At 49.5% G+C, this 25,811-nt stretch overlaps 6 protein-coding genes across 6 annotated transcripts; 3 read left to right on the top strand and 3 right to left on the bottom strand.

Annotated features, from left to right (window-relative positions):
* Positions 1 to 220: 220 nt before the first annotated feature.
* Positions 221 to 394, bottom strand: MYCGRDRAFT_31159 (uncharacterized protein; the record flags this gene model as incomplete). The annotated part of the gene is made up of 1 exon (XM_003854724.1): positions 221 to 394. A coding segment is annotated over one exon (174 nt), but the record flags the coding sequence as incomplete, so codon positions are not given.
* An 890-nt stretch (positions 395 to 1,284) lies between these two features.
* Positions 1,285 to 3,296, bottom strand: MYCGRDRAFT_103060 (uncharacterized protein; the record flags this gene model as incomplete). Its single annotated transcript, XM_003854723.1, has 9 exons — positions 1,285 to 1,983; positions 2,037 to 2,136; positions 2,188 to 2,287; positions 2,343 to 2,433; positions 2,499 to 2,568; positions 2,617 to 2,683; positions 2,736 to 2,753; positions 2,807 to 3,178; positions 3,234 to 3,296. 9 exons carry the CDS (start codon positions 3,239 to 3,241, stop codon positions 1,343 to 1,345), a joined length of 1,467 nt encoding a protein of 488 aa, XP_003854771.1.
* A 1,376-nt stretch (positions 3,297 to 4,672) lies between these two features.
* Ptp2 (phosphotyrosine-specific Ptp2-like protein) lies at positions 4,673 to 7,454 on the top strand (the record flags this gene model as incomplete). The annotated part of the gene is made up of 2 exons (XM_003855701.1): positions 4,673 to 6,913; positions 6,977 to 7,454. The coding sequence occupies 2 exons, from the start codon at positions 4,673 to 4,675 to the stop codon at positions 7,211 to 7,213; spliced, it is 2,478 nt and encodes an 825-aa protein (XP_003855749.1).
* A 633-nt stretch (positions 7,455 to 8,087) lies between these two features.
* On the top strand, positions 8,088 to 9,810 carry MYCGRDRAFT_117727 (uncharacterized protein; the record flags this gene model as incomplete). Its single annotated transcript, XM_003855702.1, has 2 exons — positions 8,088 to 8,300; positions 8,368 to 9,810. 2 exons carry the CDS (start codon positions 8,088 to 8,090, stop codon positions 9,808 to 9,810), a joined length of 1,656 nt encoding a protein of 551 aa, XP_003855750.1.
* Positions 9,811 to 10,713: 903 nt separating this feature from the next.
* MYCGRDRAFT_103058 (uncharacterized protein) lies at positions 10,714 to 11,855 on the bottom strand (the record flags this gene model as incomplete). Its single annotated transcript, XM_003854722.1, has 1 exon — positions 10,714 to 11,855. The coding sequence occupies one exon, from the start codon at positions 11,711 to 11,713 to the stop codon at positions 10,754 to 10,756; it is 960 nt and encodes a 319-aa protein (XP_003854770.1).
* An 11,172-nt stretch (positions 11,856 to 23,027) lies between these two features.
* On the top strand, positions 23,028 to 25,702 carry qa-1S (quinate utilization gene repressor; the record flags this gene model as incomplete). Its single annotated transcript, XM_003855703.1, has 2 exons — positions 23,028 to 25,406; positions 25,460 to 25,702. The coding sequence occupies 2 exons, from the start codon at positions 23,028 to 23,030 to the stop codon at positions 25,700 to 25,702; spliced, it is 2,622 nt and encodes an 873-aa protein (XP_003855751.1).
* Between the last annotated feature and the right edge of the window lie 109 nt (positions 25,703 to 25,811).

Here is a 25,811-nt window from a genome sequence, read left to right as displayed (position 1 = left end):
AAACAACGCGGTCTAATTCCATCGATCCGACCTGTCCAGCAGAGCTCATCGCCATCACTCCACCTCCCACGCCTCGACCGCGCAGTCAGCCCACCTCCAAACCCCATCGACAGACGTTCTCCCCCAGGAACAAGCCCTCCCCAACCCCCCCTTCACCTCAAGCCTTCCCTTCAACCTTCCCCTTCCTCTCCTCCTTCCCCTCCAGCGATGCAGCAGCACCGATCCGAAATTTCTGCTCAACGAGCTTCGCCAATCGCACGTTTTCCTTCCTCAGCGCGGCGAAGTCTTCGTCCAGTTTCATGTGCCAGGGGTAGAGCACGGAGACTTGGAAGCCCAGAGCGGAGGAGGCGATGATGAAGTTTGTGATGGAGAAGCGGCGGGCTAGAAGGGGCATGGTGGGCGTTTTTTGTGGGTTTGGTGGTGGGTGGTGTTGTGAGGTTGATGGTTGAGGTTGATGGTGGATGGAGGGTTGTAGTTGGAGTGATGTTTGGGACGGTTGGAGTGTTTGTTCGCTTGAGTTCGCGTTTTGGCGTGGGAATGGGAACGGAAATGATGTGATCTTGAAGACCGAATTCCTGGTGATATACTGGTAGTATGCTGATACCCTCGTGATGATCGTTCCACATCGGCTGCCTTAATCCAAAAACCAATCTCTATCAGCGATAGAGAAGTTGAATGAATGATGCCAAGATGAAAGTGTCGTAGCACAAAAACACAAAGCGATAGTACGATAGTACCTAAGATATACACCTTCTTATACCAAAAAGAAAGAGGCTTTGCCCGCAACGTCGGCAGCAATCGGACTTGACCCTCTCGCACAGCAACGAACCCGCGCTTATGGGCGGTGATTGAGGGCCCTAGGGTCGTAAATTGCGGCGTAGGCTCCGAGATGTGGCCTGCTTGTTTCGGTGGGAAGGCCGAGCGAGAGAAAGTGGGTACGCTGCGGTTTTTGGGGGCGGGTGTTGAGGAGATGTAGATCGAAAGGACATCGTGAGATATGGTGTTTAGGTACGGTACTTGGACATCTTGGTAGCCGTGCAGGCATGTTGTTTCGAACGCCTGAAATCGCGTTTATATGAGTGAGCAGAACGGGGATAAGGTAGCTGACTGAGCTGACCACCTGGTTGAATGTTACTTTACATGCACACGGCCAGGTGAGGTATCAGAACACTTTGCTTCAGTAAATTGTACGGACATTGAGCACTGCACGTAAACGTGTCCGTAGGTCTACCCTTCGCCCGGTCTACACCCTTTCATGCTCTTGCTGGGATGTCATTTTCCTCGTGAGCAATCACATTGGACCCGCAGTCAGCCTTCTGATGCTATAATTCAGTGTCTATCATCACCCCGTAACCGTAGCCAGCCTGACCTCCCCCTCACTCAAATTCGTCGCCCGATACCTCGAAATGAAGTCATCCCGATTGATATACCCGCCACACATCCTCCGCTTCCCCGTAAACGCCGCTCGCCCATGCAAGACTCGCCAATTGTCAAACAGCAGTAATTGCCCAGGCTTCAGCTGGAACCAGTATACATTCTTCGGATCATTGAGCAGCGCATCGAACTTCGCCGCCGCATCGTACCACCTATCCACATCTGCAAAGTCCGCTGCGATACCCGCTCGATCGGCGTTGTTCCAGCGCACTTGCGTTAGGTAACCTTGCTCGGGATGGTGGGACAGGGTAGGGAAGGCTTGAGCAGGTTGAATACTGATGCCTTCGTTTCCACTAGCGTGAGCGTAGACGCCAGTGTTGCTGAGGGTGAGGTAGGCTTCAGGGTCTGTGTTGTAGAGCTGGAGAGCGGCGTTGAAGCCGTCGACGAGGGAGCTTTCGCCGCCGGAGCCGTCGGTGTGGGAGAGCATGTGGAGGGCTTGCAGGCCGGCGGGTTCGGTGAAGTAGGTGTTGTCTGTGTGAGGTTCGAGGCTTTCGCTGGTGTAGGCTGTGTCTTTGGAGGAGAGGTCGGATGTGAAGTCGTAGAAGCCGCCTACATATGGTCAGGAGACTTTTCGTCTGGGGATGCAGGGGAGATCTTTGTACCGTAGTGTGTGTTTCTGATGGGTCCGATGCATTCGAGGAGAGATTCGGTTGCTTCGGGTGTTGCAGGAAGGTCCTCGATTATGCAGAAGCCGTATGTACGCTGCAAGTCGTCAGAATGAGCTTGGAATGTCGCCGCGAAGACGGGTCGTACTATTCTGTGCAGCAATGTGCCCATACCGGCGTCGATGGACATTTCTGTGTATGGCACCGATGGTCGTGAGCTCGCAATATCTGCTGTCCATGGTTTGATTCTGATTCGACATCAGTCAGTATTATCGAGAGTTGATCTTCCAGGTTAAGACTGACGTTGTGCGACCATATCGGCCTTTTGTGACGCCGTCACTTCTCCGCCGTAGCAGTGACTGCGTAGGGAACTCGCTCTGATGACCATCGCTAACTACAAATCGAACCCTCAGCCATGATTCACTGTGCGAACTGGGTCATGAACGACGTAAGACTCACAAGTCACTGTAGCTGATCCAACCTGTCCATTCGCGATGTCACAGTTTATGACAGTGCAGTCGAGCGTTCCCTGACAAAGGTTAGACGGTCGTTCATTCAGCATCCCTCTCACACAAACCTTGAAAACATTGATTTGTCGTTGAGCTGTATCGCCGTTGCGGCATTGCGAGCAGGCACAATTGTCCCTTGCGAAGTCAGTACTAGCAATCTCGTTGTGTCGTTGTCTCGAATCGATACCTCAACCAGCGGCCGGGTCTACAACGATCATGTCAGTCTCTGCTGTTAATTTACAGTGACAAACATCTCACATCGTCGTGGACCGGCCCTCCCGCTCATCGACAATTTTCAAGGATCCGTCCTCAAATCGCAAGGATAGATGATCGACATCTCCAGCTTCGAATCGAGGCAATGGATGCTTTGAGAGATGTCGGACCGATGGTTTTTGACTGCTGACTGCGCTTGGTTCGAAGCCCGATTGGCGATCAAGTTTTGAAGACTGTTGGTAGCCTTTTGATGAGCTTCCGGTCCGGTCGAATGGCTCGTCTCGGGCTACGCGGTCGACTTGCGAGGATAGAGGTGTTGCGTTGAAGCGGACATATGAAGATGAGATGTGACGGATGCCGGGTCCTTTGTTGGCTGGTAGTCTTGTCGACTTCAAGGCTGCTTGCACAAGCTGCTTGCTGGGGTTCAAGTTAGCTGGAGGACTTTTCTGAATTTTGTTGTTGACATTCGCACCGAAACATGCTGAGGGAAGGGGAGAGGTGACGTGAGGCGCAACACTACATACACCTCGTCGCCCTCCGTTGAATGAAGCAATGACTTAGGTAAGGAACGGTGTTGTGTTCACAGCAGGTGGAGTGCTTTATTAAAGCCTAGCACGTGAAAGAGCATCGACGCGTGGGGCAACTCCACTGCATAAACCTGTGGGATATTTGGCGGACGACAAAAGGCAGCGTCCACGATAGTGCTGCCGCTTCAATCTCCCTTGTAGACAAACACATCATTCTCTCGAATCATGCCCGCAATCTCCTGTGGCACTGCACACTCTTAAGCCACCAGAGTTCGACACATGTGGTACAGTTGGAGCGGGACCAAGGAGGTACGGTATTGCCTTGTAGTAGTGGTGTCCGTGTCAAAGGCAAAGCCGCCGCAAGCAGCCGACCGTCACCATCTCGGCAAGTCTGTCGAGGCAGAAGGGAAGGACGACGGTCAGGCCATCCATGATAGACGGATCCATGGTAAACGGCCAGGGTGCGGGAATCTAGACCCGACCAGATCTAACCAGCATGCAGGGTCGTTGTCAAGATGCTGGAGAAGTGCACTTTGGTTGAGCAACATAAGTATGCAGACCAAGGTACTCATCAGTCACGCAGTCGCCATGTTGGCGGGCGCGTTGTAGTATATAGCACACTGAATATCCATACCCGTCGACGCGCTATATGTTGGCCAATACGAAGTATACGCCGCCCCATGAGTCTCGACCTTGTCGATATTTCATGGCATGGTGGCACCATGAGGTCATCTGGAAATACATCGGCCAAGTCGCGTGCCCGCCGTCATCCTCATCTCGTGTGGGGCCATCCGCCGTCCCTGAGATTGGATTGGATCCGCTTCCCATTTCGTCTTTGCGTAATCCAGAACTGAGGTGCCCTTCCTGATCCTCCTACCTTTTACCTTGCTCTTCTCACTACTGCCATATCTTGTGCAATTGCTAATCACCCGAATCATTCCATTGCTCCTCCTACTCCGACATTGCATTGCCTCCTCTATAATCTATTCTTGACCTCCGGAGCCGCACGCAGCTGCATTCCTCTCCAATCCTTCCGATAGTTCTACGTCATTCGTGATTTGGACGCCTCCTCCGAATCGCAGAACCCACCTTGCCCGACCTCACGCCTCACACTCGAACAACAACTCTCGCACATGGCATCTCCACCCTCGGCATGACGCCGAATGTCGTTTTCGTGCCACTGCTGTTCGTCCTCCTACACCACCCATAGCCTCAGCGCCCCACCGCGATTACACACTGTACTCCATCTCACCGAGCCGCCACCGCGCGCCCACCCGCACACATGACCGAGACGGCGAGTTCGCCGCGCTACCAAACCACCTCGCGCTCTCAGCGGCCCTCCGCGACGCCCTCTCATACACAACACTCCTCCACCACCCCCGTCATGACGCCGTTCCTATCACCACGCCTGTCCGGCCCTCCTCGACGCTCCAATGCACCGCAGACACCGAGCCCGAACTACTTCGGCTTCCAGACCGATGGCAGCTCCTTCATGGGCGATGCCCCAAATCACGCAAAAGGCAATTGGAGTCCACCGTCCTCGACCGTTCGATCTACCGCTGCCGTCTCGCCTAGCGTAGTCCCACTCGATCAGAACCCCGACTTCGATGCGTTCCGTCTGCAGTCAGAAGGCAAGGCCTTCAATTTGGGCGGGCTGAACAACTTCAATATGAGCAAGCCGAGACCGACGGCCGCAAGGACCGCGAGCCGCTCGTCCGTGCCACAACAGGCATCAACGTCGAAGGGTAAACCCAGGGATATCTCTCCAACATCCGCCTCGTCACATCGCACCCTGTTGGATCCCGCAGTCGCCAACTTGTCTCGATCACCGAAAAGAGTGCTTTCACCTGGAGCTACAGAGAATCGACGCCGCGGATCACCACCCACGGAACATGCCGCATCGATGGAGCGTGCAAATACAGAAGAAGGCATGCCGCCTCCCGACCATCCCCGCTTCGCTCTGCCTCTCGATGCTGCAAATGTATCGTACGTCAACGCTAAGCCGCGCAGCGAAACGGCACCACCATCAAGTGATGCAGAGTCGACAGTGTTTGCCACTGCGCAGCACGTCGTCAATTTGATGATGTCAAGACCGGACGAAGTACTATTACTAGACCTGCGAGTCTCCACACAGTACGCCACGTCACACATTACCGGCGCATTGAATCTGTGCATACCGACGACACTCCTGAAGCGACCATCGTTCAACGTACAGAAACTCGCGGACACATTCAAAGACGAGGACCAGCGGAGCAAATTCGAAAACTGGGAAAGCAGCAGCTACATCATCGTGTATGATGCCAGCTCGGCCTTGCTCAAAGACGCCAACATATGCCTCAACACGATCAAGAAGTTTCGGGGCGAAGGCTACGATGGTATGCTGTATATTGTCAAGGGTGGGTTCAAGGAGTTTGCGAATCGGTTCCCGTCGTATGTCGAGAGTGGCGTGGATGCGCAGAGTAATTCGGTGGACGGTGATGGCCCGGAAATCGCACCTGTCATAGGAGGCTGCCCCATGCCCATCACAGACAAGCCCGCGAATCCATTCTTCGGCAACATTCGACAGAACATGGATCTGATTGGTGGTGTTGGTCAGATGGCGATCAAGCATCCCAATAAGGAGACCAAGTCTGCCGAACAGGACTATCCCGAATGGCTGCAAAAGGCGTCGAGTGCCGACGACCAAGGCAAGCGCGTGTCGAACAAGTTTGAACAGATCGAGAGGAGAGAGAAGAAGCGCATGGAGGATGCTTTGTCTGGAAAGGTCTCGTTTGGCACCCCACTCGCCGAATCGCAAGGCTCTGTGCAAATAGCAGGACTGGAGAAGGGCAACAAGAACCGCTACAATAACATCTGGCCATTTGAGCATTCGAGGGTGAAGCTTCAAGGAGTTCCAAATCACGGTTGCGACTACTTCAATGCTTCCTACATCAAGGCGTCGTGGAGCGACAAGCGTTACATCTCGACTCAAGCTCCTATCCCGGGCACCTTCAACGATTTCTGGAATGTCATCTGGCAGCAAGACATTCGCGTGATTGTCATGCTGACAGCCGAGAAGGAAGGCGCTCAAGTCAAAGCTCACAACTATTGGGATTCGAAAAAATACGGGCATCTCCATCTCGACTTTTTGTCCGAAAAGCGGGCATCGATCGAACCGTCCAAGATTCACCGTCATCAAAAACGTCGCCCTTCCACCGTCAAGCGATCCGGCACACTCTCGCAGAATCCGCAGGTTCCACTCGCGCAGATCGACACCGGCAAGGAGGGCAAGGGGAGTGAAGAACAGCCCTACGTGATTGTCCGCAAGTTCACTCTCAGTCACGATCGCTTTCCCTTTGAGCAAATGCGCGAGATCACACAGTTGCAATATTCCTCCTGGCCCGACTTTGGAGCGCCGGCACATCCGACGCATTTGCTTGGGTTGGTTGAACAGACCGATGCTGTGGTCAGGGCGACAAACAAGTCGCATGCAAAGGAGCCCACGGACGCGGAGAAGAGGCCGGTGCTGGTGCATTGCAGCGCGGGATGTGGACGGACTGGCACGTTCTGTACGGTCGACTCGGTGATTGATATGTTGAAGCGGCAAAAGTTGTCCAGGAACGAGAGGGAGGGGACGCCGATGGATGTTGATGATAATGATGAGACAACGGCAAAGAAGAATGGGCCTAAACCTGGGAATAATGCAAAGGATGGCGGGTTCTTCGCCTCCAAAGACGAGGGCGAGACTCAGGTTAATAAGGAAGAAGAAAGGATCGATGGAGGGTGGGTGGGAAGGGAAGATGTCGATCTGGTGGAGAAGACGGTCGAAGATTTCCGTCATCAGCGCATCAGCATGGTGCAGAGCCTGAGGCAGTTTGTGCTTTGTTATGAGAGCGTTATGGAGTGGTTGGTGGATCATCGAGGGGACGAGGGCGCTGCTGCATAGAGAGGAAGGTTCATGAAGGCGATATTTTTGTTCGCGTTTGGCGTTTTGGAAGAGCGAGCGATGGTTCATAGCACGGAAGAGCACGGAACGTGGAATTTGGGCTGTACGAGATGAGATGGAAGGCCCTCACCACGGCATTGATGGCGTTTTCTTCTTTTCTTTTCTCGGGCTTGTTGGTTCTGGCATGATGGACGGAACGTATCGGTATAGCATAGCCCATATGGAGCATGGTTCGTCAGTGAACGGAATGTATTTCTTGCTCGCTCCGAAGTCCGGCATCGACTCCATGACCGTTCATCCGGTGAACAGCCGGACAGGTCAGTCCATGCCACTTGATAACCCCCGTCGCGTCGTCGTAAGCCACGGACTTCAGCGGAATGGCTCATACGACGCCGAGAGTCGACTAGAGAGTGCCATTTGTTTGTTGCAATGCCCCGCCAAGCGTATACGACGTTCGGATGCTATGGAGGCCGAGAAAAGGCGGAGGCGGAGCTTCCTCTAGACTCTAGACTACCTATCTCACCACCAACGACCAAGACAAGGATGCGTCCGCGTGAATGATGTGAGCGTCACTCAACTCTCTCGCCTCACATACTGTATATACGTTTTACTCTCCCTCCTTCCCTGCTGGTGGATTGACATGTACATCGCGACTCTCTTGGACCAGGCAAAGAGCTTGTGATGGTCAATATTTGAACCGCTTCCCGGGGGAGTGCTGGTATATTTCGCGCAAAACAGCCTCACACTTCTGACACACACGATCGTCACTGGTCCGTCCTAAACTGGGACCTTGATAACTTCCGCCCTGGAGCCGAGGGTGAACCTCATCATTGCCTGAGGTGGCAAGGCGGACCACACCTCACCACCATCCACTATGTCGACGGCGAGGATGATCTGGTCGGTGATATTGCTGACCGCTGCGACGGTCTCGGCGCAGAGTATTGTGGCGGTCAACTCGACGGAGGTGGGCGTGCAGTCGTCGAATGGTGCGGTTGCTTTGCAGGTTGTGCATTCTGAGGAGCGTGGAGCCGCGGGCGGCGTTTACGATCTCATACCGCTTACGAGTGCGGCGGCGGCGTGGCAGCCGGTAGGTTGAGATAGCACAAAGCAGCAGAGGCTGTGGGAGACTTGATCGCTAACGATGTGCCTCACAGAACGAGCAAAAGAACGGTCCAATAGTACTCGCCAACGAGAGCAGCCAGCTCAGTCTCAGCGACCGCAACGTAGCGCTCATCAACTGCGATCGATATTCCGGCAACATCCAAGCGATAGACGTCTTCAAGACCGCTACGGAGCGAAACGTGACCGCGATCGTCTTCTACTCGACCGACGAAGCGAGCTGCAAGCTGGACGATGTGCAGACCGACTACACGCAGATCTACACGATGAAGAGCAGGGAACAGACATCGGATATGCTGAGGGATGTCAACAGCGCGAACGTGAATGGTCAGTCCATTGCGGTCGGGAGGATCGCATTGAGCGCTACGTTACTGGCGGAGTCGAATGGGAATACCGTTTCGCAGAGCAATAGTTCCTCGGGCCATCATGGGCAGCAAGGATTCAATGCTCCGCCGAGCACGGCTGTTGCTATGATCATCTTGTATAGCATTACGGGTGTCATTACAGCGTTGTTCTTGATCATCATCGTCACGGGTGCGGTCAGAGCTCATCGGCATCCGGAGAGGTATGGACCGAGGAATATCATGGGTAGACCGCGGCAGAGTCGAGCGAGGGGACTGGCGAGAGCGATGCTGGAGACCTTGCCGATTGTGAGGTTCGGCGAGAGGGAGGAGGAAGAGCAGAGGACCAAGTCCGCGGACGTGGAACTCGCGGAGGGACAAACTGAGATGGCAGAGACGAATGCAACAACGCCGAATACCACGAACCCTGCAACGAGAGAAGCAACCGGCACGACCGCCACCCCACCGGGCATCGCAGCCGCAACCACCACTCCTCCAACCAACACCTCCTCCTCCTCCGAAGAACCCTCCCCCGAAGGCTGCAGCATCTGCACCGACGACTTCATCCTCGGCCAAGACCAGCGCGTCCTCCCCTGCAACCACCGCTTCCACCCCGCCTGCATCGACCCCTGGCTGCTCAACGTCTCCGGCACCTGTCCCCTCTGCCGCATCGACCTACGCCCACAATCCGACATCGACGCCGACGACAATAGCATGATTCGCCTCTCCGGTGGAGAAGGAGGAGGAGGAGGAGGAGGAGAAGGCAGTCTCGCGCCCCCTCTAGAGGGAGGATCTCGCCGCGCGAGTTTGAGGAGGAGTTTTCTGATTGGATTGACGGGTGGAATTGGTGGGCATGCGCCGCAGTCTCAGACGAGGCCGGAGAGGATGACGAGGGAGGAGAGGATGGAGGCGCTGAGGGCTTATTCGAGACGGAGGAGGGAGGGTGGGGAGGCGGAGAGTGGGGAGGAGGGGAGCAGGATGACGAGTCGGTTGAGGAATGCGTTTCGGGTGAGGACGAGGAGGACGGGGGAGGAGAGTGATTCGCAGGAGGGAGGGATCGCTGCTGCGCCTGCGACGAGTGACGTGACGCAGGGAGGGTTGACTGCGGGCGAGACGGGAAGTGCTCGTTCGTTGTGAGTGGTTGTTGATGTCAATGGGTGGTTTGGGGTTTAACGAAGTTATGGCTGCGTTGGCGTTTTTCTGGGTGTTTGGAACAACGATATATATGAGCAGGAGGCATGGGTTTGGCGTATATGGTATATGGCTTGGAAAGGGCAAGGCGATATGATACACCACACTATCTATGAGCGATGCGGTACGAAACTGTATGTATGTACTGTGCTGTATGTACTTTGTGTAACGTCGAGTGATGGACGTCGAGCATTGCGCTGGCAGCTTAATTGATCGGTGCGGTGGGGATGGCCGTGATTACTCTGCGGAGGCTACTCGACGGTGAGGAGGCAGTCCAGGCTTTACGCGCACGGGTACGTTTTAGCTACCTTACCATCACGACGACCTGCCCATGCACCTGTACCGTCACGAAGGCGTACAGGTACGTTGGCAGCTAAGTCAGCAGTGCGGTCAGAAGCCAGTGTACATGACCTACGCGCACGGCTAGATGGCATCTTACCATCACGACAGGCAAGCAATGCACCTGTAGCGTTCCTGGTACGTTGGCAGCTCAGTCATTGCGCTCAGTTATTGCGCATATGAAGCACCATGGACCTCACCCACATGTTCCACGGCGCGCTGTGTTGCACGTTGTGCGAGCTCGTTGGAGCGCTGTCATTGAAATGGTATATCGCTCGAACTCGCTGCTATCACGCTCGGAAAGCGAGACGTTGCGTCTGTACAGTATGTTTTCCAGTCATTCGCTTGTTCGTCCCGTCGTATGTTTCCTTGCTCGTTGCATGTGCTTCCATGGTTCCGCTCAAATTGCACTGCACAACTTGTAACTTGGTGGCTCGGAGTATGCACTTTGAGCAGAAGCGCCGGTGTGGTAATTCCTGCCTCCTTCCATCCAAGTCTCTCCTCCCACGAACGATCTACCCCATCTCGCATCAACTCATATGAATCTTCTCTATGCCACTCCTTTCTCCTTGCCAAACATCGCATCCACCACCTGAAACACCTCTTTCGCCTTCATCTGAAACCCCTTGCGATGCTCGTTCTTACACTTCCAGAATCGATCCGGATGGAACGCCTGCCGCATCTTCTTCAACGGCAGCTGAAGTGAAGTGACGAGGCGTTCGATCTCGCACGGACACGCACTCAGCGCTCGATGAGGTTTGCTAGCGACGCAGTTCGGTTTCTTGCAGGGAGTGAGAGGCGCAGGTGGATCCGGAAAGGTCTCCATGAGGGAGTAATCAGCGAACGCACGCTCGACTCGGTCGTACCAGCGTTTCGCTGGCGTTGCTGGCGGAATGGGTGTCGGAGGGACTTTCTCGGGGAAGTTGACATCCTTGGGGTTGTGCTGACTCTTGGCTCGAGCCCGCTCATCGCATCGCCGCTTGTCCTCGCGCGTGTGTTGTTCCTCGGCTTCCTTCATGCGAGCCCGCGCGCGCTCCGCGGCTTCCTGGCGAAGTTTCTCCCGGCGCTGTATGCCCTGGCGAACGATCTCTTCGCACGCCTCCCTGGCTTTCTGTTCGGCTTCTGCTCGCTGTTGAGATTGCCGCTGCTGAAGTCTGTACGATTCGGCCTGACGTTGTGCGAGTTGGCGTGCCTTTTCGTCGGTGCAGAGTTGTTTCTCACGAGCGAGTTTCTGCGCCGCGAGCTTTCGATCTTCATATCGGATTCCGGTGGCGAGCGCTTCGCTTTTAACTGCTTTGTTCTTCTCGTCTGCTTGGAGCATCACAGCGTGTGATGCCTTGAGACTATCCTGCGCCGATGCGAGTTCCCTTTCAAGTCGTCGGATGTCTTCTGTTCGCGCGAGATAGTTTTGACATGCTGCGCGATACTCGGCTTCGGCTGCGCGAGCCTTTGTCTTGACTTGTCGGTACTCCTCCTCCTGTCGTTGGAGCTCGAGGTCGGTGTCGGCCATGTCGGGGTACCATGTGTCGGCTCTCAAGGCGAGGGTCAAAAGACGAAGGTGGAGATCTTTTTGTCTCTCTGTGAGAGCGAGGTTGTCTAGGTGATCAATTGCGCTGTCCGAATGAGGAAGGAACGTGCCCAGTGCTGCGTTTGCTTAGAGGCCGTCACCTGCCCCGCTACTCCAGTCAAGTGTCAGTCCTGTACGGCCCATCTTCAGCCCGCACCTCTTTCGTTCACTTCAAACCCCTGTGGAACCTCTCCGAAAGCCGAAGATGGCTGCATGTATGCCAGCAGAGGGTCCGAAGGCTGGTAGTCAGCACCAAAGAACTCAGCAAGATCCAAGTCCGGTCCGAACCCGAGATTCTGCATGAAACTCGGATTCTGCGTACTGTCGGAGCGGTCCAACATGGCGAGTTCCTCGAAAATGTCGTGGTTTGCCATGTTTGCTGGGTCTTTCGAGCTCTCGCCAGTCGTCCACAGGTTTGGCGTGGCGCCGGCCATTTGTGCGGGTGTGCTTGAGGCTATTGACTCGGCTGTCTCGTTGGGAATGGTCATGAAAGGATATGGCTGTTCGAAGAGAGCCTCGGCGAAATCCAATTTGTTCGAATTATGCCGTATCGGACCTCCACCTGAGATTGCTGGAGTTTGGTAGTCTCCTACAAACGATCCTGTCGCCGGGCCTTGATCTGAGATCGAACGGTGACTCGTGAGAAGCGCGCGCGGGTGCTGAGACACGTTCTGCAGCAACTTGAGAACAATGTCCAGTTCGGTACTGCTACTTTGACTGGATGGAGTCGCTGCTTGCTGGCTCTCACAGCGCAAGGCGGTACGGACCAGCTCGTTGAAAGTACTGATTGTTCTCGCCGGCGACTTTTGTGCTATGGAGGCAGTACCATTGGTAGGATCAGACCACGGCGCCCATTCTTCGAGGCCATCTTCAATGAGCAGTCCAGTCTCTCGGACGTCTCCAGATCTGAGATGAACGGAGGCACCGGTGCGAGCAGAGATGGTGCTTTCGAGTAGATATGCTGCAAGAAAGGTATGTTTCGTTCGTCCTTCGTTCAATCGGGTTGCACTTCCTCTCTTAGAGGTGAGGTACGTCAGCAAACGTACGGCAGTACCTATAGCAAGCCATGCAGTGATCCAGACTCCCTTGACAATGTCGTCGAGCCCCAATATAAGCAATGCTTTGATATGGCCCAGTCCGAACCCGGTCTCGGTTGGAATTAAGGCTTTGGTAACTTCTCGACAGTATGCAACGCTGATCTCCGATGCGCCTACTCTTGCGGCAGCAAACGCCATTATACTCCACAACTCGGCATGTTCTGATGCCACAGCTTCAGACTTCCGGAGACCCTCCGAAGGATAAGCATACATCAGCTTGAGGATATCGTGCCTTTCCGTGATGGGAAACCATGCCTGTGTGAACGCAAAGTAGTGTTCAAGCAGATTCCATGAGTCTTCGGGGAGTTTGAGGAGCTCTATATTCGACTCTGGGCGGGTCTGCGGAATCATGCCAGGCGCCCAGATGGGTTGATGAACATCTGCTGGGAGTATATTTGTATCAGAAAGGGCGGATAAAGGTGGTGACTGGTAAGAGTTCGCGATGCCCTCATCTCTGCGAGGCATGACTTCGTCGCCATTTGGAGGTTGATATTTCGGCAGCTCGATATCTGCACCGGAGAGTATTTGATCGATTTGCCTGCAAATGATCCCATTTCTCCAGACATTATGCATCGCATCCGCGTTCGTGGAATCTTTGTACGAAATAAGAAGATGGGCGGCATCTCGAGGGTCTGGCAAGAGATGAGAGAGTTTCACCTCGCTGTTCGGATGCTGTTGCAGAAGCCATGCTAGGGTCAATTCGAGTGTTCCTGCAACGGAGAAGTCAGTCAAGTTTAAGAAACCTCCTCTCTTCTTCTCTGCACCACTCACTAATATAATTCGGCTGAATGCCGCGTTTCTTAGGCTGCTCGTTGTATGTGCAAGGGCGACGCTGTGCTTCGCAAGTTTGACAATTTGGCTGGCCTCCATTGCATTTCTCCCTCCCGGCCCGACATTGATCACAGGCTCGTGATACTCGTACTCGTTTTGCTCGATGTGCTGCTTCGCCGGCCTTGGAACTCCCAGACGGTCCGTCCGCTCCTCGCTTCGTGCCTGGAAGTGCTGAACTGTTTCCGTCAGCGGGGGGCTGGCTTTCGTCCCTCATAGTAGACTGTGAACGGAGCAAGCATTTTCGCCAGCCATATAAACGTCCTGCTGTCCTGGCGTCAGATGCACGAGCTCACTCGCCTCGACTGTTTCTGAGTGTCAGCGATTGAGAGAGTAATCCTCGAAATCTTCTGTCGTGACACACGTACATACCTCTGCCCTACAATGACCAGAAGCATGGCTCACTAGCCATGCTCCACGGCAACAACTCCATCGATTGCCGACAACGTGACGTTGGTAGCTTGGCACGCTTGCTGGCGGCTACGATGGCGCCCCATACCTCCAAATTAATCACAACGTCGATTTCTCGATTTCTGCGATTTTGGTATTTTCGTCGATAGGTAGATCTCTAGACCGTTTGCTAAGGCCTATACATCTGCTTCGATCGAGAGCGGCGTCCTATATTCCTCCTAAGATAAACTTCCTATTTAGGATTATAGAGAATGTTTCCTACTATCGCCGTCGTCGTCGGTAGAATCGCTCGGAAATATTATAGTATAGACTGCGTATATTCTATACTAGGCTTTCGATGCGAGGAGAGACAGCAGTATAAATTATACCTAGGCGATACTATAAGATACGCGTACTCGGCGACGATAGTAACGATAAAAGTCTTACTTCTACGTAAAAGGATCCGTTCGTAGGGGATTTTAGAAGGCGACGCATAGTCAGAACTATTTACTACTGCCTTAGAACCGACGTCTCGTATACCAAACGTCGCAAATCGGCGTTATAATTAATCTAGAGATATAGTAACGTCTATAAGGGGGAAGTTAGAATTCGGGGAAGTTAGAAGGCGCCTTAGTACTCCCCCCCCCTCGTTGTATTGCAATAACACTACTACGTTGCTTAACAACTACATATACTATTAACATTCTAAGTAGGCTATGTTAAAGAGCGCATTCGGTTTAGTTAGATATAATAAAAAAAGCGCTCGTATAAAATAGTAGTAGTATTATAAAATCCGTATAAAGTTTATTAGCTAGCTTTACCGAGAGGGGCTTTACGCTGCACACCTCTACTACTACTACTACTATTAAATAAGATAGTAAGTTTACTAGCTAATAAGAAGCGTCGCTTAGATAAGAACAATTAATAGGTATTAATAAGAAACTACTTTTAAGGGCGGCAATCGACTTAGAATAGCTTAAAACCGCTGTCTGCCTTAGGCCCCTCTTTAAGAGCCTATTCTAGCTCGATGTCGGTGTATTAATAGCTTCCTTTACTAGTTAGTAGTAATAAGGGCTGTAGTAAGGCTTTATATAGCCTTAGATCGAGCTGTTAAGGGTAGAAGGGCTCTATGTCGTCGTCCTTAGTGCTATTGCCCTTATCCTTAGCCTTATTATCGGCATTACTAGTAGCTAGCTAGTTAATAGCCGCTAGTATTGCTGCTGCTCTAAGGGCTATAAAGTAAGTAATAACTATGTCGTCGAGGAGGTCTACCTTAGCGTAGATTGCTTCTATTATAGACACCTTGTCGGCTATATTAGTAGTCTCCTTCTTTACCGTTTCCTTCTATGCGTTATAAGCAATACGAGCAGCTTCCTTAGCTTCCTTCTACGCAACAAGGTCCTTGTTAATGCGGTTAAGGGTGCGCTCGATAGCTAGCACTAGAATGTTGTGCCCTTTATGCCTTATAACTAAGTCCTTACGAAACGATAGCAAGAGCTCGTTATATATAGCGTCCTTCTGCTAGCTCTTGCTCTTGCTTACAGCTACTAGCTTATTAGAGCGTATTCGTTCCTTACGAGCGGTACACTAACGTGCCCTTATAAGCCCTTATCTTATTGCCTTAACTGCTCTAAGGGTAATAATACGTTATCTATAATACTAGACTATAGCATCGAGTTGCTACTTATTAGCTAGCTCGGCAAGTAGCTTATTACGGAAGGTAGTATTAAACCTCTGCCCCTTAGTAACTAGCTTCTTAGTAGACTTCCGTTATATGCTACGTATATAGCTCTAGCGGAGTTTTGTATTCTCGGCGAGCAAGAGGTCTATAGAGTCTACTACGACTATAATACCCTTAATAGCGTGTTTATATAACCGGCTAATCCTCTTACCCTTACCCTTACTAAGAGACTTAATAAGCTCGTCCGCTAGCTCTATCTTAGAGGCTGTTCTTTTTAAGCGATAGCGTATAGCTAGCGTGCATCGAGGGGAGCTTAGATCCTTTAGCGGCTGTCGTAAGGGCGTTGTTAGTAGAAGCGAAGCCGGTGCTCGTAAGGGTGTTAGTAGAGCGTTCTTATCTGCGTAAAATAAGCCTAATAGTACAAATTAAGTAGGCTTCTTAGCCGGTAGTAAGATGTCGGCAACGAGGGTAGACGGAAGCTTACTAAGGACTGCTTATATATTAAGAGGTGTAATACTAGTCGTTCTAAATAAAGCTATAATATTTAGCTTAGTAAACACTATCGCCCTTATCTCCGTATATACCTTTAGGAAGTCCTCCTTATTAACCTAAGTAAGGCCTTCTTTAGCTATAAGTCTAAGTAGTGTTAAGCTATATGCCGCCTTAAGGGGACTAAAGATGCTAATATTAAGAGGCTACAAAAGGTATATAGAATAGCTTAGTAAACAGATAAGCTGTATACGATTTGTAAGGGCATAGTTAATAAATTCGAGATCCTTATATGTTAAGTAACTATCTATAATAAGTAGTCGCTAGCGGTTAGGAGCAGAAGGTAGACTAGTAGTATTAAAGTGTTATAGCTAAGCTATGCTATTGTCTCTGTTACTCTAGCTATTATCGGTAATAGTAAGGAACGCCTTGTTAATAAAGCGAGCTTAGAATGTTGTTAGTAGGCTCCTTATTATCTGCCTCGCTTTAAAGATAATATAGGGTAGTATATATATACTAGCAGCATTAATAGCCTTAATTACCGTAGCCTATTTACGAGCTCTAGGCTATAAGAACTATATAGAGGCCGCTAACCTTCTGCATACGGCTTAATGCATACGGTTAGCTATGCCGAGTATGTAGCTAGTCTTATCTATATTATATATATCTATTAGTAAGGTGACAGAAAAATCATGCCAACGCAGCTACCACACGAACAGAGAGGCCTCTAGGCCTCTTAACACGTAGCAGTCCACCCTTAGAGGAGGCAAAACATTCAGGGAGGTTAGGGAGTGAAGGAAGGAGGAGGGGACTATCCTCCGCCTTCCTAAGCCCCCCTAACTACCCTAAACTACTTAAAAGGCCTAAAAGGCTATTAGCAGCACCTTAAGGAGCTGCAAATACAGTTAGAAATTAACAAGGATATGCAAAAACTAACTAGTAAAGTAGCAAAGGTCCTATCCTCCCCCTAGGAGGAAACCTTAAAGTCTCTCCTCCTCTCCCTCCTCTAAAGGGCACAAACCACCCTCCTACATACTCTCTAAGGGCAGATAGTTATCTAGAGAGTCTAGGAAATCTAGAAGACTATCTAGGCTACCTAGCTAAAGACCTAGGCACAAGCTACAGCCCTCCCTAAACAACAGATATCTAGCTAGGTGTACATAAAGCTAGCCCTACCCTAAAGCTACTACTTCCTCCTTAAGATCTAGAACCTAGCAGAAAGAGAAGAGATCTAGAAGAAGACAAGCATAGAGATTATTAGGGAGTTAAAAGACCTAGCAGTACTAGCAGTAAAGAAGCTAGAAAGCGGAGACATTAGGGTTTTTACCTACAGCTAGAGCTCCTAGGAAAGGCTAGAAAGGGACCTTAAGTAGGCCTAGGACAAATACCTAAGTGCTAAAGCTGTAGTGCAGCTCTTCTAAGTGCTAGTATATAGAGTTAAGATCTAGACTATTAATACTAAGAGTTAGGGAACAAACACTTAAATTAAGGAGGAGAATAGAAGACTCTACCTACACCTAAAAGTCCTTAGAGTAGGATAGCTAAAAAGCAAAAAGGGAAGGGAAGGCAAGGACTTCTCTTCCTTAATCCTAAATGTCTAGAACATAGCATAGGTAAAGGAAATCGTTGCTAAGGGACTAGTTCTCTAAGGGAACATTCTAGTTGTAGAAGAGTTCCACCTACACTAGAGACTAATACAATGCCTTAACTATAGATAGTTTAGACATATTGCAAAGCACTATAGAGGCACATAAACCTGTAGAAAGTACTTAGGAAACTATAGAACAGACATATGCAAGGAGACTAAAGTAAGGTATAGCAACTGCCAGAGGGAGCACCTATCTTAGTTAGTAACCTGCAAATTTAAGCAAGTAGCAATCTTAAAGGCAAGGCAGTTTAGGAGCATTATAGCCCAGGGATTGTATAGGAAACCCTCCTAAACCTAGCTAGAGGAGAGTTAGACAACAGTGCAACTAACAAACACAAGGAAAAGAAGGGCTAGCCCTATCGATAGTAAGCAAACTAAAGGCAACTAGATTAGGAATCTAGCAGGGAGACTAAGAGCTATCCTAAGAGCAGGACAAAGCTAGGCTAACAAGATTAACACAATACTAAGGAGCTCTACATAGGAGGGCTACTAATAAGCACCCTAGGTACAAGCAGGAATGTAGCAGCAGGACTAAGCCTAGGACCCCGGACAGGAGGACCTAGAAATAGGAGAGAGCGACATTAAGGACTACTTCTTCCTAATATAAGATAAATAACACACTAAAGGAACTTAATATCCTACAGTACAACACAAACAAGAGTAGCAACCAGATCCAAACCCTATTTATGCAACAAATGAACCTAAGAACCTACTACATTGTTGCAATCTAGGAACTGTAGGTAAACACCTCTACTAGAGGGAATGTTAAGCAATACCTAGGATACTATACAGTAGTTCTAGAAGGAGAGATACTAAGAGTTGTTACATATATATTAAAGGAACTGTAGCTAGAAACCTAGGAAGCCTAGCTAGTTTGTAAGGACCTAATTAGGATTACCCTCCTCTAGACAGAGCCAAAACTCCACATCTTAAACTACTACAACCTAAGTAGCCTAATAACAGGCAGAGACCTAGGTACCCTCTAGGAAGTTAGGAAGGCTCTCTAGGACACAAAGGAAAACTAGCACATCCTAGTTAGGGACTTTAATCTACATTATTAGAAGTAGGGAGCACAAACAGCAACAAACTAGTACTAGGCTGCAGACTACCTAATTAAGATAGTAGAATAAGCTAATATGCAGCTCCTCCTAGAACTAGGTATAACAATATAGGAGAGAGGACTAAGCATTTAAACCCTTAACTTGGTCTTTAGGACAAAGGAAATCCAGGACTAGATAACATAATGCAGGACCTGCACTAAACTAGAAATAGGGTTAGACTACCTTCTAATCTAGACATTACTCTTTACCTAAGGCATTATAGAGCAAGAGAACCAGAAAAGGCTACAGTAGAAGAAGGCACTATAGGAACAAATTAGATCTAAGATCCTAGAAGCAAAGGGAGAGGCTAAACAGCTACCTACAGAGGGAAAGCAGAGTCTAGACTAATAGGCACTCTAGCTTTAGAGGACAATCTAGCAGCTAGTTAAGGAGCTAGTACTACAAGCCCGACCCTTACTATACGCAAAGATAAGCTAGGACTAGGAAAGCACTAGGCTAGTTAAGAGAGCGAGAAAGGCTAGGAGAGCCTAGAGGGAGAACAAATCCCTCCTAAACTACCTACTTGCACTTAGAACTGTATATGTAAAGAAGAGGCATATTAAAAGGAGCGGGAACCTAGCTTAAAGGAAAACAGTTATAGAGATCTTAAAGGATTAGAGCAAGATATAGAAGTTTGCAAGGTAGGTAAGAGAAAGGGCAAACAAAGGACCCTCTCTTCCCTAGTTCCTAGGCATTAAGAACAAGGCTAGACTCCTCTAGACAACAATATCTAGGAAGGCTAAGGCCCTTGCAGAGGAGTTCTTCCCTTAGCCGACAGAGGTAGACCTTATAGATATAACAGGATCTATACTAGCCCTAATCCCTATAGACTGTATAATTACCTAGGGAGAAATCCTAGCTACAATCTATAGGCTTGCACTAAACAAGGCACTAGGACTAGATCAGATCCTAAACCTATTCCTAAAGAAGATAAAGAAAGAGCTAGCAGACCTCCTACAACTATTCCTGCAAGCCTACATAGTACAAGGATACCTCCCTAGGCCCTTTAAGGAATCTACAACAGTAGTCCTTAAGAAGCCTTAGAAACTAGACTACTTAAAGGCAGGAGCCTACAGACTAATCGCCCTATTAAATACAATCTCTAAAGTCCTAGAGGCCCTTGTAGCGACAAGGCTTAGTAGGGCCGCTAAAGAAAGAAACCTGTTCCTACTAAACTAGATAGGAGGAAGACTAAAAAGATTAACAACATTAGTACTAGAGCTAGTAACTAAACAGGTCTACTCTATCTAGGGAAAAGGCCTAGGGAATATAGCCTTAATGCTGTGTTTAGACATCTTAGCGGCCTTCCTAAATGTTTTACACCTAAGACTAATCTACTACCTAAGAATGTGCCAAATACAGCTAAACCTAGTAGCCTTTGTAGAATCCTTCCTTTAGGACAGGACAACATGCCTTAGGCTAGGGAACTACCTTAACATACTAAGGCCCTAGCATATAGGAATCCCCTAAGGATTAATAATGTTACCTATCCTCTTCCTGTACTTTGCAAGAACCCTACTTCCTCTAATTAAAGAAACAGGAGTATTAGCAATAGGCTTTGTAGATAATACAAACATTCTAGCCTTTAGAAAAAGCATAGAGGAGAACTATAGAAAACTTAAGAGAGCCTATAAAAAATGTGCAGAATAGGCAAAGACTTATAGAGCAGTCTGGTCCCTACAAAAGTACATGCTAATCTACTTTACAAGGTTAAGAAGGAAACACAACCTATAAGCTACAGTTAATATCTAAGGATTTAATAGCAAACCCGTTCCTAACCTTAGGCTTCTTAGAGTGCAAATAGATACTAAACTTACATAGAAACCCTATATTAGGAAAGTCGCAGAGAAAGTAGAGTTATATATAAACTCCTTGTATAGGCTTAGCTAATTAACCTAGGGAGCATCCTTCTAGAAGGCTAGGCACATCTACACTGCAGTTATAAGGCTAGTAATAGCCTTTAGCTATAAAGTGTAGGCAAAGGTAGAAGGGGTTTAGAAGGGATCTAAAAGCTAGACAAAAGAGCTTAAAGTAGTCTAAAATGCTGCCCTAAGAAGGATTACTAGAGTATACAAGAGTGTCCTACTAGGAGTACTCTAACAAGAGGCAGAGATACTACCCTTTAATCTATATATATAGCAACTAGCTTTAAACTAGGCAAGGAAGGAGGATAGGCGAGATATAGGGAGGCATATAAAGGCAGCAAGTCAGGCACTCTTAAATTAGGAACAGGGGGCCTAGAGAAGACAAGGACATCGAAGAAACTAGAGGGCACCCTACGAAACCGTATAGGAAAGACTTCTAGAAAAATTCTAACAGGAGGGGGGAAACTAAGATAGAATACCCCTAAATAGATCCTTTATTTAAGAGAGATAGAAAGCAAGATAGGAGGCAGAAGTTAGAAAGAAGAGACAATATAGTAATAGGAGGTTACCTATAGCATAGATAAATAGAGGAAAAGGAAGGTCTCTACATTAGAACTAGACAAGAGCACAGAGCACAATTGCTACATAAATAAGGACTAAGCATATTAGATTTAATGCCTACCTAACAAAGAGAAGAGTCCTAAGGAAGACACTAGAATGTAGCTGTAGAAGTTAGGCTTAGATAGTAAAGCATATAGTAATGTTCTACCCTCTCCTCTAGGGGAGAGACAGAACATTCTAGTAGCTAGGTATATCTAACTAGAAAAGTATAATATTAACAAAGAAGGGTCTTAGGGCAATTGCAAAGTAGATAATTAGGGAAGAAGTCCTAGACTAGTTCCTACTAGCTAAGGAGGAGCAGAAACGAGAGGAGAGGGCTAAGGGAGCCTAGATACACAACCTAGTAAGAGGATAGGATAACAGATCCTTCTAGAGTCTAAAAGAGGAACCTGAAATAAAAGGTGTCTACTAATAGTCCTGGGAGACATAAGTAGAGAGAGATTAGGAGGGTTTTTATGCCTATAGCTTTTTGCCCTTAGTGAAATTTAGGGAAGGCTGCTTGCCCTATACATAGTTACATAGAGGGATGGATCAGCAATACAAGACTTTATTATTATTATATATCTATTAGTATAATATCTAGCTCTTGCATCGTCTTATCTAGTAGCTTAAACTACTCCTTTAATACCTAAGGGTTCCCTTCTATAGCACGTCGATTAGAGTCCCTCGCTGTTACCTATTTTAGTTATAATGTAGGGTATTTACTAATAAACTCTATAGGCTAGTAAACGCTAATAGGCTCCTTATAAGGGTTAAAATTAAGCTAATAAGTCCGTAGTTGCTTTGCCTATAGCCTAACTATCTCGTAAATTAGTAGGAAGCCTATAGTAATTATCCGTTTAATGTAGACTGTAAGGGCGGCTCTGCTAGCTCTACTTAGTCGATTCTTATGCTCGTGTATAATAGTGTACTCCTAAGTAGCGCTAGTTAAACAGTTAACGAAGGTTCTATAGGGTATATCGTAGAGCACGGAGCAGTCTATATAGTAGCTAAATCTGCCGGTGCTATAGTCTCTAATAGCTCTCGTAATTATAGCCTCCTTCTTAGGCCTTGTTTTAGCCTTCTAAGCAGCACTAGCGAGTAGTTTAGGTAGCATTAGTGTTGTTGTTTTAAAGAGCCCTTAAAAAGTCGCGTTTAGAGGTAAGATAGAAGTCTAGTTAATTATAGACGATAACTAGAGCGGGAGCTTCCCGCAGCGGTTATTTATTGTAAAGCACGTCTATTTATGGTTTAGCGCCGGGCGCTGCCAACATCGGAGCATTCCAACTTCCCCCTTGCAGACGTTACACTATCCTATTGCTCAAAGTCTCTCTTCTTATTGGCACCCCTCCGCACTTGCCGGGAATGACTTTATCCGGCGTGGCTCCGCCTCTCGTACACCATCGTACGGTCCAGATCTCCGACGGTTCGCATGCAACCACAGGGTAGTGCAAGATGCAACATACTGCTCTACCCCAGCTCTCTCTAAGCATGTAGAGACACAGCTTGTCTACAAGACTGCGAACTCCAGCGCGAACTCCAGCGCGAACATACACTCAATGGCTACTTCCCACGCCGGCATGAAGCGCAGCTTCCAAGACATGCACGGCGTACACAACGGTTTCGAATCACCGCGAAGACCAATGGATATGCCCTCCCAGCCCCCTTCACGTGAGGGAAGTGTAGTCCCTACGCCTCCAAACGGCGCCCATTCCACTATCAATGGCCTGGAAACTCTACCACGGAAAGCCTCATTCGCCGCCGATGCTTCAATCCTGTTGATAGGCGTGCGAGGAGTTGGCAAAAGCTCGCTGGGATTTCTCGCCGCTTCTGCTTATACTCGCCGACTTGTCGAGTCTAGCAGAGCCTTTCTCGAGACTACAGGCTACAGTGGAACTGATTACCGCAAACTACATGGTCCGTCGGAATACCACAAGAAGCACAGCGATGTTTTGAGACGACTCCTCGAGACTCACTCCCGGAATTCTGTTATTGTATGCGGCCTCGGCGATTTGGAAAACGACGGCGCACAGCTGGTTCAACGGTTCTCACAATCGCATCCGGTCATATATGTAACTCGCGACATTCCAGGCATCCAGACTTACATCCGAGTGTGGTCAGAGGAGAGAATCGAAGACCTGATTCGTGCCAGCGAGCCGTTGCTGCGACAGTGTACCAACTACGAATTCTACAACGTGTCCGAGTCACTAAGTCAACGATCGTCTCACCACAACACCCCAAGGCCACACAGCGGCAGAAGCACTCACGGACCATTTCTAACACTCAAAAGAGCAGAGCATGATTTCCTCAAGCTGCTCCGAAATATCATAGGCGATCATGACCGTGGTCGGTCCCATCAATCAGCCTATCCACTTTCCCAGCTCAGCGTCGACAAGCTAGAATTCACCTCGGCTTTGTCGCTGACGGCAGATGATGTGGTCTCACACCGTTTCGACCTGGACGATGCACAAGTCGGGATTGATGCTATCCAGTTAAATGTCAGTGGTGTTCCGCAACGAGGCGATTCTTGGAAGCTCGGAAAACACAGCTGCTTCAATCTGGTCAACGAGGCCTTCGCAATCCTGAGACGGTCCACTATTCTTCCGGTCGCTATATCGGTCACTCGCCATGCTGCCGCCAGAACGAAGCAGGTCGCCGCTCTTGAGCTTCTTGAGTATTGCTTGAGACTTGGACCCGAGTACTGCACTATTGACCTCGCACTGGACGATACCGAGATCAACCAGCTTTTGGCAGGCAAAGGCCGCACCAAGATTATTGGCGAATACATATCACCCGATCGAATTGCAGAAGGCTGGCAAGGACAGCAGTGCCTTGATATCTATCATCGAGCTCAAGGCCTGGGGTGCGATTTGGTCAAGATCACGATGCCTCACGGCACTTTGGCAGACGCTTTTGCCATACAAACCTTCCAGCAGCGGGTTCGGTCATCATATCCCAGCAACGGTCCACGACTCATCGCATATTGCACTGGCGCTCAAGGACGAACGTCGATGTGCTTCAACAATATCTTGACACCGGTAGCACCCATGGACAGGCAGTTTCAGCATGCCATCATGTCGCTCGACGTTCAGCCGCTCATCACAGCCAAGGAAAGAAATGAGGCGCTGTTCTCGACCTTCATACATGAACCGATGCGGTTCTTCATCTACGGCGCCAACGTCAGCTTTTCTCTGTCGCCAGCAATGCACAATGCCGCGTACGAGGCTTGTGGTATGCGTCATTCGTACCGAACGCACTCGGCATCAACGCTGGAAGACTTCGTTGCACTTGTGCGGGAGCAAGATTTTGGCGGCGCAGCCATTGTTCAGCCTTTCAAGACCAAAACCTTGCCGATGATGGACCTTCTTAGTCCCCAAGCCAAAGCGATTGGTGCATTGAACACAGTCATTCCGCTCAGAGACGACTCAGTCATAAAATCGGTCACGAATGAGATCGGCATTTTTCGCGAACGCAATCGGACCGGACCCGTGAAAGCTTTATATGGCGACAATACAGACTGGATCGGTATCCGCGCATGTGTACGCAGAGGACTGTCACCTGCAAACACTGTCCGTCCACAAAGCACCGGTCTCGTCTGTGGCGCAGGAGGAATGGCTCGAGCAGCGATTTACGCCCTGATTTCACTCGGCGTGCAGAACATCTTCGTTTGCAACCGCACCAAGGGTAACGCCGAGGAGCTCGCGGAGCACTACAATCGTCTCATCAAAGCAAACGGCATTGCTGAGCTCAGTCCCGCGGACGCAGCTACCACGACTGTCTCCGCGCTTGAGTCCTTCGAGAGTTCTTGGCCGAAAAATATGAGACATCCTGCGATGATCGTTAGCTGTATCCCGACACAGACTACAGATGGTACGCCGACCAACTTCACGCTTCCACAAGACTGGCTGAAGAGCCGAACGGGCGGTGTGGTCGTAGAGGTCGGTCGATACATCTCTCACCATTACAATGTAATCCACTGACCATATCACAGCTGGCATACATGCCTATCGTCACTCCTCTTGTTCGTCAGATTCAGCGTGAAAGCCGCAAGGGCTGGATCCTGATGGACGGTCTTGATATGTTGCCGGAGCAGGCTTTTGCTCAATTCGAGCTGTTCACTGGCCGTCGGGCCCCGCGCAGGTTGATGAGAGACGAGGTCTTCAAGCATTACTCTGAAGACGAGTTTCCACCGTACGCAATCGTTCTCGATCCGAAACTTTCAGACACTTGCTAACTTTTGCATGCGCTTGTTCAAGAAATGGCGCCCTGAATTTGGACTCTCCTTGACGAGACATGAAGCTAGCTGAAAGCGGTCATACCATCCGTCATATTACTCCAGGCAC

Source organism: Zymoseptoria tritici, chromosome 2 (genome assembly GCF_000219625.1).
Source record: "Zymoseptoria tritici IPO323 chromosome 2, whole genome shotgun sequence".
Taxonomy (NCBI): Eukaryota; Fungi; Ascomycota; class Dothideomycetes; order Mycosphaerellales; family Mycosphaerellaceae; genus Zymoseptoria; species Zymoseptoria tritici.
The sequence above is the reverse complement of the archived record's forward strand: the minus strand, read 5'-3'. Positions and strand labels throughout refer to the sequence as shown.